Raw genomic sequence first — 14215 nt, 5'->3', positions numbered from 1 at the left:
TTTAAATAATGCACACACACTGCATCTCAGGCTAGACAAAATGACAAAGTAAGCCAGCGTTAATTCGACTGAACAAACACACACTCACACACACACATGTGCGCGCACACACAAAGAGAGGAATAATCACTTGTGTGTAGTTTTTTTACAGTGACAGCTGTGTCATGTGTTTTCTAGGACACACAAGCAAGTTGGCAGCAGAGAGGGGTGTTAGGGGGTACTGTCGCTACTTCTAGGTCAGCATTATTAAAGCAAGACAAAAAAATTAAAGGCTTTCATGTGGCATACGGGATTTTTTTGTGTATTGTTCAGTGACTCATAAAGCTGTTTCGTGGCATTAAAAGTTGAAGCATGGGAAATTTCTGCGAAAACCCGCATTTTTTCACATTCATTTTTGCATCAATATATCACTTTCGCATTTTTTATATGAAATATCAATAAAAAAAATATGATGTGAAGAAAATTTTGGTATTTTGTTTTTTTTAAGAATTAACAGACCATGGAAGTGTTAAGACACAAGTAAGCTATGAGCAAGTGAGGTTGTGAGCTAATAGGACCAACATGGCGAATATAATATGTTCATGACACAGTTTTCAACCTTTTGCCTCAGGGCGTCGGTCTGTTGGCGAAACTTGCTCCGCTGTCACTTTTGTTGTTACTTCTGTTATGTCCTCTGTGGCTTGAAGTTGTGTTGCAGCTTTATGTTATTGGTTTGTGGCGTTTGTATTTGTTATGGCGTTGGTAGTGCGACCGGGCCAGCAACATGAGGGTTCCAGTTTCGATCCCCGCTTCCGCCATACCAGACACAGCCGTTATGTCTTTGGGCAAGACACTTGACTCACCCGCTCCCAGTGCCACCCACACTGGCTTAAATGTATCTTAGATAATGGGTTTAACTATGCAAAGTGCTTTGAGTCACTAGAGAAAAGCGCTATATGAATATAATTCACTTCACTTCACAATCGTGCAGTAGCTGAAAGTTGTTGTGTTGTGGCTTTATAATATTCTCTTGTGGTGTAGGTATCCGCCATTCTGGTTTTGATGACTGATGGCAGACGGGCTGACAGACTTAAGTGACGTTCAACATCCTTATAAATAAAAGTGTGATGGTAGTACACGAGGATGTGACCTCTTTGTAAACGAAAGACAAAATTTGATGCAGTCGTTAAAACTCTCTCCCGCTGTTCTTTTCCGTACTTTCTGGACTTTTTTTTTTTTTTTTCTCAAAACTCGACAATGCGCCTTATAACCCGATGCACCTAATGTACTAAAATAATTCTGGTTACGCTTACCGACCTTGAAGCAATTTTATTTGGTACATGGTGTGATGATAAGTGTGACCAGTAGATGGCAGTCAAACATAAGAGATACCTGTAGCCTGCACTACGATGGCAATATGACTCAAGTAAACAACACCAACATTTTTTATGTTCCATTGAAAATATAGAACATTACACACGGCGCTCAAAAATCAATCAAAATTTTTTAGTACGACTTTGGTAAGCTATGAAGCCGCACTGCTTGATGGATTGTCGGTGCATTAAACATGCAAGTATTATTATGGTGTGTGTAAAAGGAAAGACATATTATCTGGCATGTTGTTTTGCAATATTATGCAAAAGTAACTTTTGTTACCTTCTGGTACCTGCTGATCTGTATTTGGGATCTGCATAAGTCCTGAAAATATGCGCGCATCCACCTTTGGAATCCATGACGACACGGAAGTCGATAAGCTTCTTCTTTTTCTCCATCTTCTTGTTATGGGACATTCATCCTGCGCTGTTGCCATTTCTAATATAAAGTACTGTGAAGTTATTACTTTTATATCTGTCAGTAAACTCGCCTTGAAAGCGCTAAAACATACCGGTGTAGTAAGTTTACATTATTAACTTTAGTTCTTAGTGAGTTCCGGTCGGATGGTTTTTCACAGGACACATTTCTTGTTATTGTTTCCTGGTGAGGAGATGCTGCTCTATTTTTGATCTAAGTAAAGTCTGAATGTTATTAAAACAGTTAGCCCAATCTTTTGACACCTCTTCCACTCCCGTCCTTGCACGCTACACCGCTACAACAAAGATGATGGGGAAAAGATGTTGCCGAAGGTGAGCTACATAAATAAGACCGCCCACAAAACAGCGTATCCAGAAGCGACTGTCAGAAAACGGCTTGAAGATGATCTGTAAAACATAATTTATGCACCATTTTGACCAAAGAACCACCATCACATGTTATCTAGACCACAAGGTAGTGTTTTCAATTTAGAAAAAATATATATGTACAGTACATGACTCCCTCAATGTGCCCTATAGTCCAATGTGCCTTATATACAAAAAAGATAAAAAATAGACCATTCATCGGCAGTGCGCCTTATAATCTGGTGCGCCCTATGGTCCACAAAATACGGTAAGTCTTGTGTTTAACAAGATTGACAAACCTGGCTTTGTGAAATGTAAGATTTGTCGCAAGGAAATAAATGATTGGAAACGTGGTCGTGTCGCACTGGAAGAGCATGTTGCTGGACCGAAATACAAGCAGTGAGTTCACATTCAAAGACAAACTATGCGTGACCAGGTAAAGGCATAATCATTTCATGAGGTCTCCTAAGCATGCTAATTTATCATTTATAATACATCCATCCATCCACTTCCTACCGCTTGTCCCTTTAGGGATAGCGGGGCGTGCTGGAGCCTATAAACTGAAATTTGTACTACAAAATAAAGACAGTTGCATTATTTGTCTTTTGGTGTATCTTCTATTACAAACCCTGTTTCCATATGAGTTGGGGAATTGTGTTAGATGTAAATAGAAACGGAATACAATGATTAGCAAATCCTTTTCAACCCATATTCAATTGAATGCACTACAAAGACAAGATATTTGATGTTCAAACTCATAAACTTTATTTTTTTTTTGCGAATAATAATCAACTTAGAATTTCATGGCTGCAACACGTGCCAAAGTAGTTGGGAAAGGGCATGTTCACCACTGTGTTACATCACCTTTTCTTTTAACAACACTCAATAAACGTTTGGGAACTGAGGAAACTAATTGTTGAAGCTTTGAAAGTGGAATTCTTTCCCATTCTTGTTTTATGTAGAGCTTCAGTCGTTCAACATTCCGGGGTCTCCGCTGTCGTATTTTACGCTTCATAATGCGCCACACATTTTCGATGGGCGACAGGTCTGGACTGTAGGCGGGCCAGGAAAGTACCCACACTCTTTTTTTAACGAAGCCACGCTGTTGTAACACTTGTCTTGCTGAAATAAGCAGGGGCGTCCATGATAACGTTGATTGGATGACACCATATGTTGTTCCCAAACCTGTATGGACCTTTCAGCATTAATGGTGCCTTCACAGATGTGTAGGTTACCCATGCCTTGGGCACTAATTCACCCCCATACCATCACAGATGCTGGCTTTTGAACTTTGCGCCTATAACAATCTGAATGGTTATTTTCCTCTTTGTTCTGGAGGACCACATCCTCTGTTTCCAAATATAATTTGAAATGTGGACTCGTCAGACCACAGAACACCTTTCCACTTTGCATCAGTCCATCTTAGGTGAGCTCAGGCCCAGCCAAGCCAGCGGAAATTCAGGATATTGTTGATAAATGGATTTGGCTTTAAATAGCAGAGTTTTAACTTGCACTTACAGATGTAGCGACCAAATGTAGTTACTGACAGTGGTTTTATGAAGTGTTCCTCAACCCATGTGGTGATATCCTTTACACACTGATGTGGGTGTTTGATACAGTACCGCCTGAGGGATCAAAAGTCCGTAATATCATCGCCTACGTGCAGTGATTTCTCCAGATTCTCTGAACTTTTTGATGATTTTACAGACTTGCAATAGCTCGTTGAGAAATGTTGTTCTAAAACTGTTCGACAATTTGCTTACAAAGTGGTGAACCTCACCCTATTCTTGTTTGTGAATTACTTAGCATTTCATGGAAGCTGTTTTTACACCCAATCATGGCAACCAACTGTTCCCAATTAGCCTGCACACCTGTGGGATGTTCCATATAAGTGTTTGATGAGCATTCCTCAACTTTATCAGTATTTGTTGCCACCTTTCCCAACTTCTTTGTGACGTGTTGCTGGCATCAAATTCTAAATTTAATGATTTTTTGCAAAAAAAAAAAGTTTATCAGTTTGAACATCAAATATGTTGTTTTTGTAGCATATTCAACTGAATATGGGTTGAAAGTGATTCGCAAATCATTGTATTCCGTTTATATTTACATCTAACACAATTTCCCAACTCAAATGGAAACAGGGTTTGTAGATGTTTTAGATGTATGGACTTTATTAAATATGAAACCCTGTGGAAATTGAGACTTTAATAATTGTTAGGATATACGGTAGTTAAAACATTTGTTTTAAAAATGTTTGCCCACCTTTCAGTGATGCATGTCCATTACCTTATCTTAGTGATTCTTGAAATGTAGTACGCGTACCAAAGAATCAAACACAGTGGGACTGTTCAAACTGTGTGTGACGGTGTAGTGGCCAAAATATAAACTATACTTGTTAAATAAAACCTCTGCCTTGCTTTTAATGAATAGTTAGGCCTACAATGATACTGTATTTTACTGTTGGTCAATACGGTGGTACTTGGAAAGCCAAGTGTTTTCTAAGGTGGTTTTTTGAGAACCACTACCTTGCTGATTATGTAATCACCCAAACTTTTTATATTCATTGATATATATTCATTCATATTATATAGCTATATTGGTGATGTTAATTTAGTGTAAAATTGCACACAATTTCAGGAAGTAGTCTTGATTTTAAAAATTTTCTTTTGGGGTTTGCAGGCAGCGCTTTATGCTGTTAGAAATATTTCTAGATTTTTCGTATAAAGGGTGCTCACCTCCCTAAAAGTTAAACCAAAATAATTTCCAACGAAGGAAATAATTTGCAAATATAATTGTATACATTATGTTTTGTGCAAAAGTCAATTAAAAATAAGATACTATAATATTTTATTGTCCTGTAATGTTGATATGAAATTCTCTTAAACGCTTGACGTTTTTATCCCAATAGTACACATTATTTCTTTGAAAATTATGATTATTTTTTTGTAACAATACAACCTATAGAAGATAATTAGAGAGCCTATATGTTTTTGAGTGTGTTTTATGTAAGAGTTAATAACGTAGATGAATAAAATAAAATTGTATTTTATTTAAAAAAAAAAATCTTAACAAGAGACATTATTTCTTTGACTATTATGATTTTTTTCTAGTGACAGTAAAACTTTTAAGAAAATAATTAAAGACCCTGTATGTTATGTGTTTTGTGCAATAGTTAATTACAATATAACATAGGTCAATACATTCTAACATTTTATTCTCCTTAAATGACAACATTTTGTTTTCTATAACATTTTCTAAAATTAATAATATTAAACATTGTAAATTATTTATTCAACGATTGTGATTTTTTTTAATTGTAACATTGCGACTTTATACTCAATATATGCAATATTGTCCATATTGGTGTAATTTTACAACTTTGATTCAATTTCTTTCTAAATATTATACTTTAAGAATCACAGAATTAGACTTGTTTCTCTATTCTCATAAATTGAAGTTTTTTGTCATGAAATTAACAATTTTTTCATGCTAAACATTAAACAAATGGTTGTAACTTTTCAACTAAAATTAAGTCATTTCCATTAAAATGATTACATGTTTTACTAAATACTCAGACTTGATGTTTCAATAATAGTTTTTTACTATCTCATATCACACATTTATATGCATATTTCTACTTTTTTCTCATAACATTACTGCTTTATAGTGTCAAATAACACTTTTGTCAAAATATTACAACTTTTTCCCCCAACATTTCGCTTATACTCATGATTATTTTAAATGAATAGAAGCTTTGTACTGCATCTGCATAACAAATTTGTGTTTGTATTTATTTCAAAAGGTCCCACAAAACGCCTCAAACACGAATACATTAAGTCACGTGGTAATAAAGTAATAAAAGCTATTTTGCAGTGTGCCGTATTCCACAATGTACCGTACATATGCAGATATGCTGAAGCACATAACACTCCAAATATGGCTGATCTTCGATGCCACCCTCTAGTCCCTCAGCAGACAAAAAAGCTGTTTTTTTTTTTTATTTTGTGCATCTCCAGACAGACAACTAAGCTGTAAATGCGAACAGATGATCAACTTGCTAACACTGTTTTATTCATTTCATTCAGTGGGCCGTTACCTGGTAGCGGGCCACGTTCTCAGCTCAGCAGGCTGGAAGGTTGGAGATAAGTGTGCGTGCAGCGAAGGTGTGCACAAACCTTGAAGCGCTACTTGGAGCAAAGTGTGTGAAAGCAACTTTCTTGTGCACTTTTTGGTGCAGACACACTCAGTCACTCTTGGATCATTAAGCTGATAACTGTTCTCCGCTCTTTTTGACAACACTTCAAACATTTCTATGTGAAAAGACCACATGTTTAAAGGCAGCATGAGTGGCTGTAATACGAAACCAAAGTCCGCTTCTCCTTTTAATAATAGCATTACACCCACTTTTCATGTGTGTACATTAAAGCTTCACACGCTTCCTTTTGCTTCACTCTCTTTGCCAAATCTTTTGATGTCATCCCTTTTTATACACAAATCAGAGTTGCTTTAAAAGTGACCACATTAAATCCCTCTCCAAGTGGTCTGATTTGATTACCTTAGTAGAGGTTGCCAAGGGGCGGTCGGCCACACACTCGTCACTCTCCCGGTAGCGAGTGGAGAGGTTAAGGATGGCGGCGGTTGCGGTTGTGGTTGAGTTTGCAGCGGCGGCTTGAAGGCCGTCTTCTTTTTTCAAATGACTAGGTGGGCTGCGCTGACCAGAGGTGGGCAAGTGGCCACCTGGAGCGGCGACGAAGCCAGGATAATGCTGGGGTGCTGAAAAAAACAAAAACAAATAGATGGTGAATAATGCAGACGTGAAGACACCAGGTGTTCCAATCAAATGTAATAATGACACAATGGAAGGGGGGGAATGTTATAATGTCTTTTTGTTAACAAGCAGCTGCATAAAGAATTATAAAGCACAATTTTACACATCATAAAAACAATCTGCCTACTATTTATAGGTATCTATTATTATCACCCAGTATTTGAAGCAAAATGTTAGAACTCTTCAATAATCAACCACTGAAAACTGCAACTGTAATGACAAATGCTTGATTGTAGATGACCACAATGTACCCACTACACATCTTCAGGGTTTTCATTATAAGTAAATAAATAAAAATTACAACTTCAAACCCACAAAGTCAGGAGCTAAATTTTTATATCTTTGACACAAGTATTGTAAGAAATTGCGTTTATAGGTTGTGTTTTTCCAATAATATATTGACTTTCTACCTCGATTATTAGACATTTTTTCTCAGGTCACAGTATTATTTAAAGTATTCATATTAAAGTAATACATTTCAATTGTATTTATACTGTATCTATGTAATATGATTGTAGAGCTATGTTGTACAGTATGCCATAAAGGGTGTTGCTGCTATTGGAACCTTAATTAGCGGATCAATAAAGTTCAATTTAATGTATTTTCAGTACTTTGCTACATTTTTGATGAATGTTGCATGTCTGCAAAATCAGTAAATATAAAAAATGTAAAAAAATTCATTTTTTTTTTTTTTTAGTCTTGACTCTTTCTGTCATTTCCGACTCAAAAATGCACTCTAATAATAATGTTGTTTTTTTTTTAAGTATAGGTCTCAGTTTGAGCATAGATATATTTTTCACACTAAATAATTGTATCACTAATCAGATTTATTACATTTTATTTGTGGCCATGTGTTTAAGTAAGTTAACTCTTCTAACCCTGAAGCACTGCTCACAAAAGCAGGATTATTTGTCCATACATGGACCCCAACTATGTTTGTTGTGCTCTATTGTTTCTGACAAATACACCATCACTGCCATACATTGACTTGAAATTTCTCACACAGCTCAAACGCTCTTAAAAAAAAAAGACTGTAACTTTGGGGTGTTTTAATGAATCCCCACCACACTTGATACACACTTTTACAGGTGTGTAAAATTTGAGTAGGATGGAATGAAAAAAACATGGCCGCGACAAAGCAAAACGTTGAAAGTGTATTTAAGCATACTTGATCTATGATTACAAAAAGTGAGTATTATCATATTTGTAGGGTAAAATAAATAAATAAATGGGTTGTACTTGTATAGCGCTTTTTCTACCTTCAAGGTACTCAAAGCGCTTTGACACTACTTCCACATTTACCCATTCACACACACATTCACACACTGATGGAGGGAGCTGCCATGCAAGGCGCCAACCAGCACCCATCAGGAACAAGGGTGAAGTGTCTTGCTCAGGACACAACGGACGTGACGAGGTTGGTACTAGGTGGGAATTGAACCAGGGACGCTCGGGTTGCGCACGCCCACTCTTCCACTGCGCCACGCCAGGTAGTATTTTGTGTTCACATTCTTTTATGTCCTTAGTTTTTATTCTAGTTTCATTTATACTTTTTATATACCTTTATATATTGTATTCATATTATTTGCGTATTTTTTTCTGTACTGTTAAAATGCTCTTAGCAAGTTTTTAGGTGAGGGAAAATTTTAAAATAGTCATGTCGCTGCAAAACAAAGCACGGAGGATATGCCACCACTATTTTGACTGTTTACAATAAAAAACATAATCAAAAGTGGTGTTCAAAAAAATGGATTCACATCCAAATTACAATTCTTATTTACGCTGATTAAAATATATTCATAATTGTAATAAATGAATATAAAATATTTATTATATTATAAATATAATATAATTTTTTTCTAATGATCAATTTTTTAAAATATGTTTTTTTAGGCAGACTTGTGTCATAAGTCAGCAGCCAAAAGGACCTTTTGTAATCTGTAACATGTTTTGAAAGGTTCTATTGTCATATTCATACCAAATTATACATTGCAAGAATTTACTACAAAATAGTGTTAAATTGAGAATCGATTGATCACCCCGAGAATCCAAATTGAAGTGTAGTAAAATTCCTATCTCTAATAGTAAATATTTCTGAATTATTCCCACCAATAGAGTGATATTGCGAGTGTGCAGGTGTACCTAATATTGTGACCAAGTGAATCAATATAATTATTTTATTTATATAATTTGTTTTTAACCGTGTGTGAACAAAAATCACGGTGTCGACTTCAAGAAATATAGTTAGACAGTGCATATATTTTTAAAAAAGTTACCTTTAGGTACTTTTGGAAAGGGTGGGGCATGGTTTTATTTCCAATGTAGGAACGTCTACAAAATCGAACAAATTGCAGACACACTCAAATAAAAGTGATTGTGGAGCAAAATTTACTCCCAAGCATTTCCAATACATAAAATTTAGATTAGGGGTTCTAAACCTTTTTTGACTTAGGGGCCAACGTTTTCCACTACAGAAGGGTCTTGGACCCACTCAAATATAACTCTTTCTTTTAATGGTATTTAATAATTATATCTAACGTACTTATAGTTTACAACAGAGATGTCAAACTCATTTTCATTGATGCCACATCGCAGAGGGCCGCTTTCCAAAAATTTACTTACATTATGCATGCGTGTAATAACCTGTGATTAATCATGATTAATTGAAATGCATACGCATTTGATTATTAGATGGTTTCATGTATAACTTGCATTAAAATCATAAATAAAGGTGACCAGCAGATATTTAACTTTAATTATTTTGTTTTTGTCTCACACAAATAGTTTTGCAATACAGTATATTAATATTAAATTAATATTAAAGCTCGATTTTTTGGTAAAATTGCAAACAGCTAAAATGATGTACAAAGCAAATTATAACCTACTACCAAAGAATGTACAACAATTCTTCTCAACTAAAGAGGAGAAATATAATTTTTTCGGAAAATGTCATTTAAAATATTTGTATGCACGTACAGCACTTAAAACCTTTAGCATATCAGTATTTGGAATTAAATTATGGAATGGATTAAGTAAAGAAGTTAAACATTGTACTGATATGATCCAGTTTAAGAGGCTGTTCAAATTAATAGTGCTTACAAAGTACAAAGAAGAAGAATTATGAGAAACACTTTCAACCTTATTGAAAATAAGATATTCTTCATCTCAGTATGTTAATAATGACTGAATTAATTAAGTACATTTTGCAAAAATGTTGTGTTACTCATTCATGGATGTCATTTTGCTATTTTGCTGTAAAGAAGGTCAGTGAATGAATGTATATATTTGTGAACGCTCTGACTTGGGAAAAGGGTGGGATTAAATAAGCTTTGCTCCTTCCTACTCCTTTTTGGACATGACGTATTGTGAAATGATATGAAATTGCCTGATGTATAATGTTGTAGGTATGTCATGTTCGAAATAAACTAAGAAAGAAAGAAGAAGGAAAGTGTATAATAACTATATTTTTGGGGTCAAAATTGAAAGAACGAATGCATTTAGTTAAAAAAAAAAAAAAAGTATTTTATTAAAACCCATTTTTTTCCAGGCTTTCGTGGGCCACATAGAATGATCTGGCGGGCCAGAGCTGGCCCCCGGGCCTTGAGTTTGACACATGTTTTACAACCTCATCAAACGATATAAGAGCAAGCTTGTATCCCGACAATGGGCCCCAGCCCTATGGTTAAGAAACACTGATCCAGACCGCAAGGAAGTGTTTAAATGTAGATTGAAATCAACACAGGTCCCCGTTAAAAAAAGAACTATAATAACAAGCAAGTCTTTTGAATGGCTCTTTGAAAGGAACGGCTCCCTTCAAAGAGCCGTAAGGCATCATCTCCTGAATTACTTTTGGACCTACATTCAGGATAGAGAGCCACTTCCTGCTCGTGGCCGCTCCCGTTCAGAGGCTGCTTCCCAAAGACCTGCGCATCAAAGCTGGCGTAATCAAAGCGGATCCTGCTGTACTTGTCCATGTCCTTTGTCAGGCCGCTCTGCAGGGCGGCCGCCGGGTGAGCGAGGCGGTGGTTCAGTTGGCTCTCGTCGAATTTCTTCCCCAGCCCCATGGCTCTATGAGGGCACACAGAAGACATTAGTAAGAAGAAGGGACGACGTAGTCCAGCATTGTTTTGGAACAGTGTTTTTGTACACATAGTCTGGGATTTGATGTTGTCAATGCGCAGCCAGGTTGCCAGACTAATTAATATAGTAGGAGTGGGCATGCTGCCCGTGAGAAATCCAGCGGGAACAAAGAGTTCTGCTCTTTTATCATCTCTAATAGAGTGGAACTCAACAACGCTAGTGAATTCAACAGGGATCGCTCAATAAATAAAACACTCCTCAAAATAATAGTGTTTTATCACTTTTTTGCAGAAGTAGCAGAACACCCCCCACCGCCATCCACTTCTTCCACCAATCCAGACTTTTTCGATGCTAATTATTCACCAGCCCGCCATGATCACATTAAACGCTGGCTGGCATACCTCGGTGAGCGATAGGGCGTTTGTCTGCTTTTCAGGATCTCGTCCTGAGGTTTGGAGATTTTCACCGCAGCGGCGATGGGGCAGCCCGACAGACTGGGAAGGGAATCAAACACCTTTTTAGCTCGTCCGCCAACAAAGAGCCTCATAATGGCGCTCTCTCTGGAGCAAAATGATGATGATTATCGTTATTTACCTCCGGTGGGTGCTGCGATTGCTATTGACGTGGCCTCGTCCCGTGCATCCGGGGGTGGGACACTTGAGGACGTTCTCGTGCATGGCCAGGACTGAGAGAGAGAGAGAGAGAGAGAGAGGGGAGAAATATGCAAATTAGCATTTGGTCATTTGAATGTTCAAGATGGACCCTAAACGCTTTACATTTTCTTCCCCTAATTGGTTTATGTAGGTTTGGTCGGATAAAAAATTTTGCTGGACAATATTTTGCCAATAAATTATATTATTGTCAGCATTATTTTAGGAACAAATTAAACACTAATGTAATCAATATATATAATAATGATAGTGTGTTCCTTTCAAACGCAATACAATTTGAATTCTTAATAGTATTTTTTAATATTGCTATTTATTTTTTTATTTTATTTTTTATTTACCATTTTATTGGGAATTCCATCCCATTTTTTTATGTGTTTGAAATAAAAATATATCAATTTTTTTATCAATCAATCCATCCCATTTCCTACCGCTTGTCCGTTTTGGGGTCGAGGGGGTTGCTGGAGCCTTTCTCAGCTGCATTTGGGCGGAGGGCGGGTCCAGAACTTTTAATTTTCCTAAATAAGTAAACAATCTTAAAAATAAAATCTCAATCTATGTTTGCAAAAATGAGAGTAAATGTTAAACATGTTGAAGTGCAAAAATTGCGTTGTGTACTTGTTGTCTTTTCACTTTTCAACAAATCAGGCATACTTGCTTATTCGTCCAAGTTGGGCTCATCTGGCGTACTCTTTTGATGCTGAAATATTCTCATTAAAATGTTTTCCTCTATATTTTTGTTACTTTGCAATGCTTCTGACTAACGACTGGTGAGGATATTTTTGTGCATCTTGTGTGTATGCCTACACTAACAGAGACAAAGATTGTGAATGACTGACAAGAGGGTTCCCCCCGTTAATTCATTTCTACTAATGAATAATCGCGCTCAGGTGGTGAGAGCGATTCATTAGGTGAACCCTCTTGTTTGAGTAGCAAGAGACGAAGAAAACAAACACACACAAACACAGTAATTTATGGATGACGGCGTGTTTTTGAGTTCAATTTAATTTATCGTTCGATTATTGATTTGTTGATTATCAGCCCAGGCCAAGGTTTATGGACTAATTTCCAATATGACACCAACTTACATACAATATACTAAAACCAAAATGATGATGACATATAAATAAAACAGTACAACATATACAAAAAGCACATCACACACAAACTAGAGGTGGGGTGGAATAATACATTTTTAGATGCATCGCAATTCGGACATGAAATACAATAGATTAGTAATCGTCAATAACCAATGATCAGCTCTTTAATATCGAGCACTGATGGTCAAGTTTTGCACACATATTCATTCATTGAATAAATGTGGGAATAAATTTAACTGTTCCCTTTCCAAATCAATAGTTTTTTTTTAAGTTGCAATTGATAAACGCTTAATTAGTGAAACAAAAATGATTGTAAAATCACTATACATAAACTGAAGAAGCATCAATAATCGATTTTTAATCGAATCATAGCTCCTGAATCGTAATCGTATCGAATCGTGAGGTGCACAAAAATTCCCACCTCTAACACCTCTAACACAAACCCTCAGACAGCTATGCACCTCATTTCACAATCCTATTCGATCAATCAATTAAATATATGCACATGTATATAAATAAATGATAAATGGGTTGTACTTGTATAGCGCTTTTCTATCTTCAAGGTACTCAAAGCGCTTTAACACTACTTCCACATTTACCCATTCACACACACATTCACACACTGATGGAGGGAGCTGCCATGAAAGGCGCTAACCAGCACCCATCAGGAGCAAGGGTGAAGTGTTTTGTTCAGGACACAACGGACGTGATGAGGTTGGTACTAGGTGGGGATTGAACCAGGGACCCTCGGGTTGCGCACAGCCACTCTTCCACTGCGCCACGCCGTCCCTATACATTTATATATAAATATTTCACTCATCATATATTTTTCAGTCACTATCACCTTTTCTAGTGGTATATAGTAAAGATACAAGCATTTTTAATGACATACACTAAAATATGTGGAGTTAAAAAATATCCCAATTTTAAGCACACTGCTGGTTCAGAAAAAGACAAACCCTTTATTTGAGTTATTTTAACTCAACATTTCGGGTTAATTTTTTCAACTTAACTTTTGCGTTGAATTATTTACCTAAAAGTTGAGTTATGATAACTTAATGTTGGGTTATTCCCAACCAATCTGTTGGGGTAAATTATTTAACCCAAAAGTTGAGTTATGCTAACTCAGTGTCGGGTGATTGAAAATAAAGTTAATGAGATTAAGCCATAATAAAATTCCCTTCTGGAAAACAGTAACTTTTAAATTTACAAAAGCCTTTTACAGAAAAATGCGTTACTTGTTGAAAAACAACCAAAAAATGGTTCATAATTTTAAAAACCTAGAAATTTAGTTAAAATAATACCCTTATAAACCACAAAATTGATTGCTCTTCATAAAAATAACTCAAAAATTTAACACAACACTAGCAACTAGTAAATTGGTTTATCAAAATAACCCAGCAT

The 14215-nt window shown here is 36.2% G+C and overlaps 1 protein-coding gene across 3 annotated transcripts in view; it reads right to left on the bottom strand.

Annotated features, from left to right (window-relative positions):
• The window catches only part of st18 (ST18 C2H2C-type zinc finger transcription factor), a 131323-nt gene that overhangs the window by 22176 nt on the left and 94932 nt on the right, over positions 1–14215 (bottom strand). For all 3 annotated transcript variants that reach the window (XM_061920479.1, XM_061920478.1, XM_061920480.1), the window contains 4 exons: positions 11638–11728; positions 11445–11537; positions 10823–11031; positions 6691–6908 (listed from right to left, as the gene is read on the bottom strand). In XM_061920479.1, coding sequence (XP_061776463.1) covers positions 6691–6908; positions 10823–11031; positions 11445–11537; positions 11638–11728 — 611 coding nt within the window. The remainder of the gene's footprint in view (positions 1–6690; positions 6909–10822; positions 11032–11444; positions 11538–11637; positions 11729–14215) is intronic.

The sequence above is a fragment of the Nerophis ophidion genome, linkage group LG14 (assembly GCF_033978795.1).
Source record: "Nerophis ophidion isolate RoL-2023_Sa linkage group LG14, RoL_Noph_v1.0, whole genome shotgun sequence".
Classification (NCBI taxonomy): Eukaryota; Metazoa; Chordata; class Actinopteri; order Syngnathiformes; family Syngnathidae; genus Nerophis; species Nerophis ophidion.
This window is presented reverse-complemented; position numbering and strand designations above follow the sequence as displayed.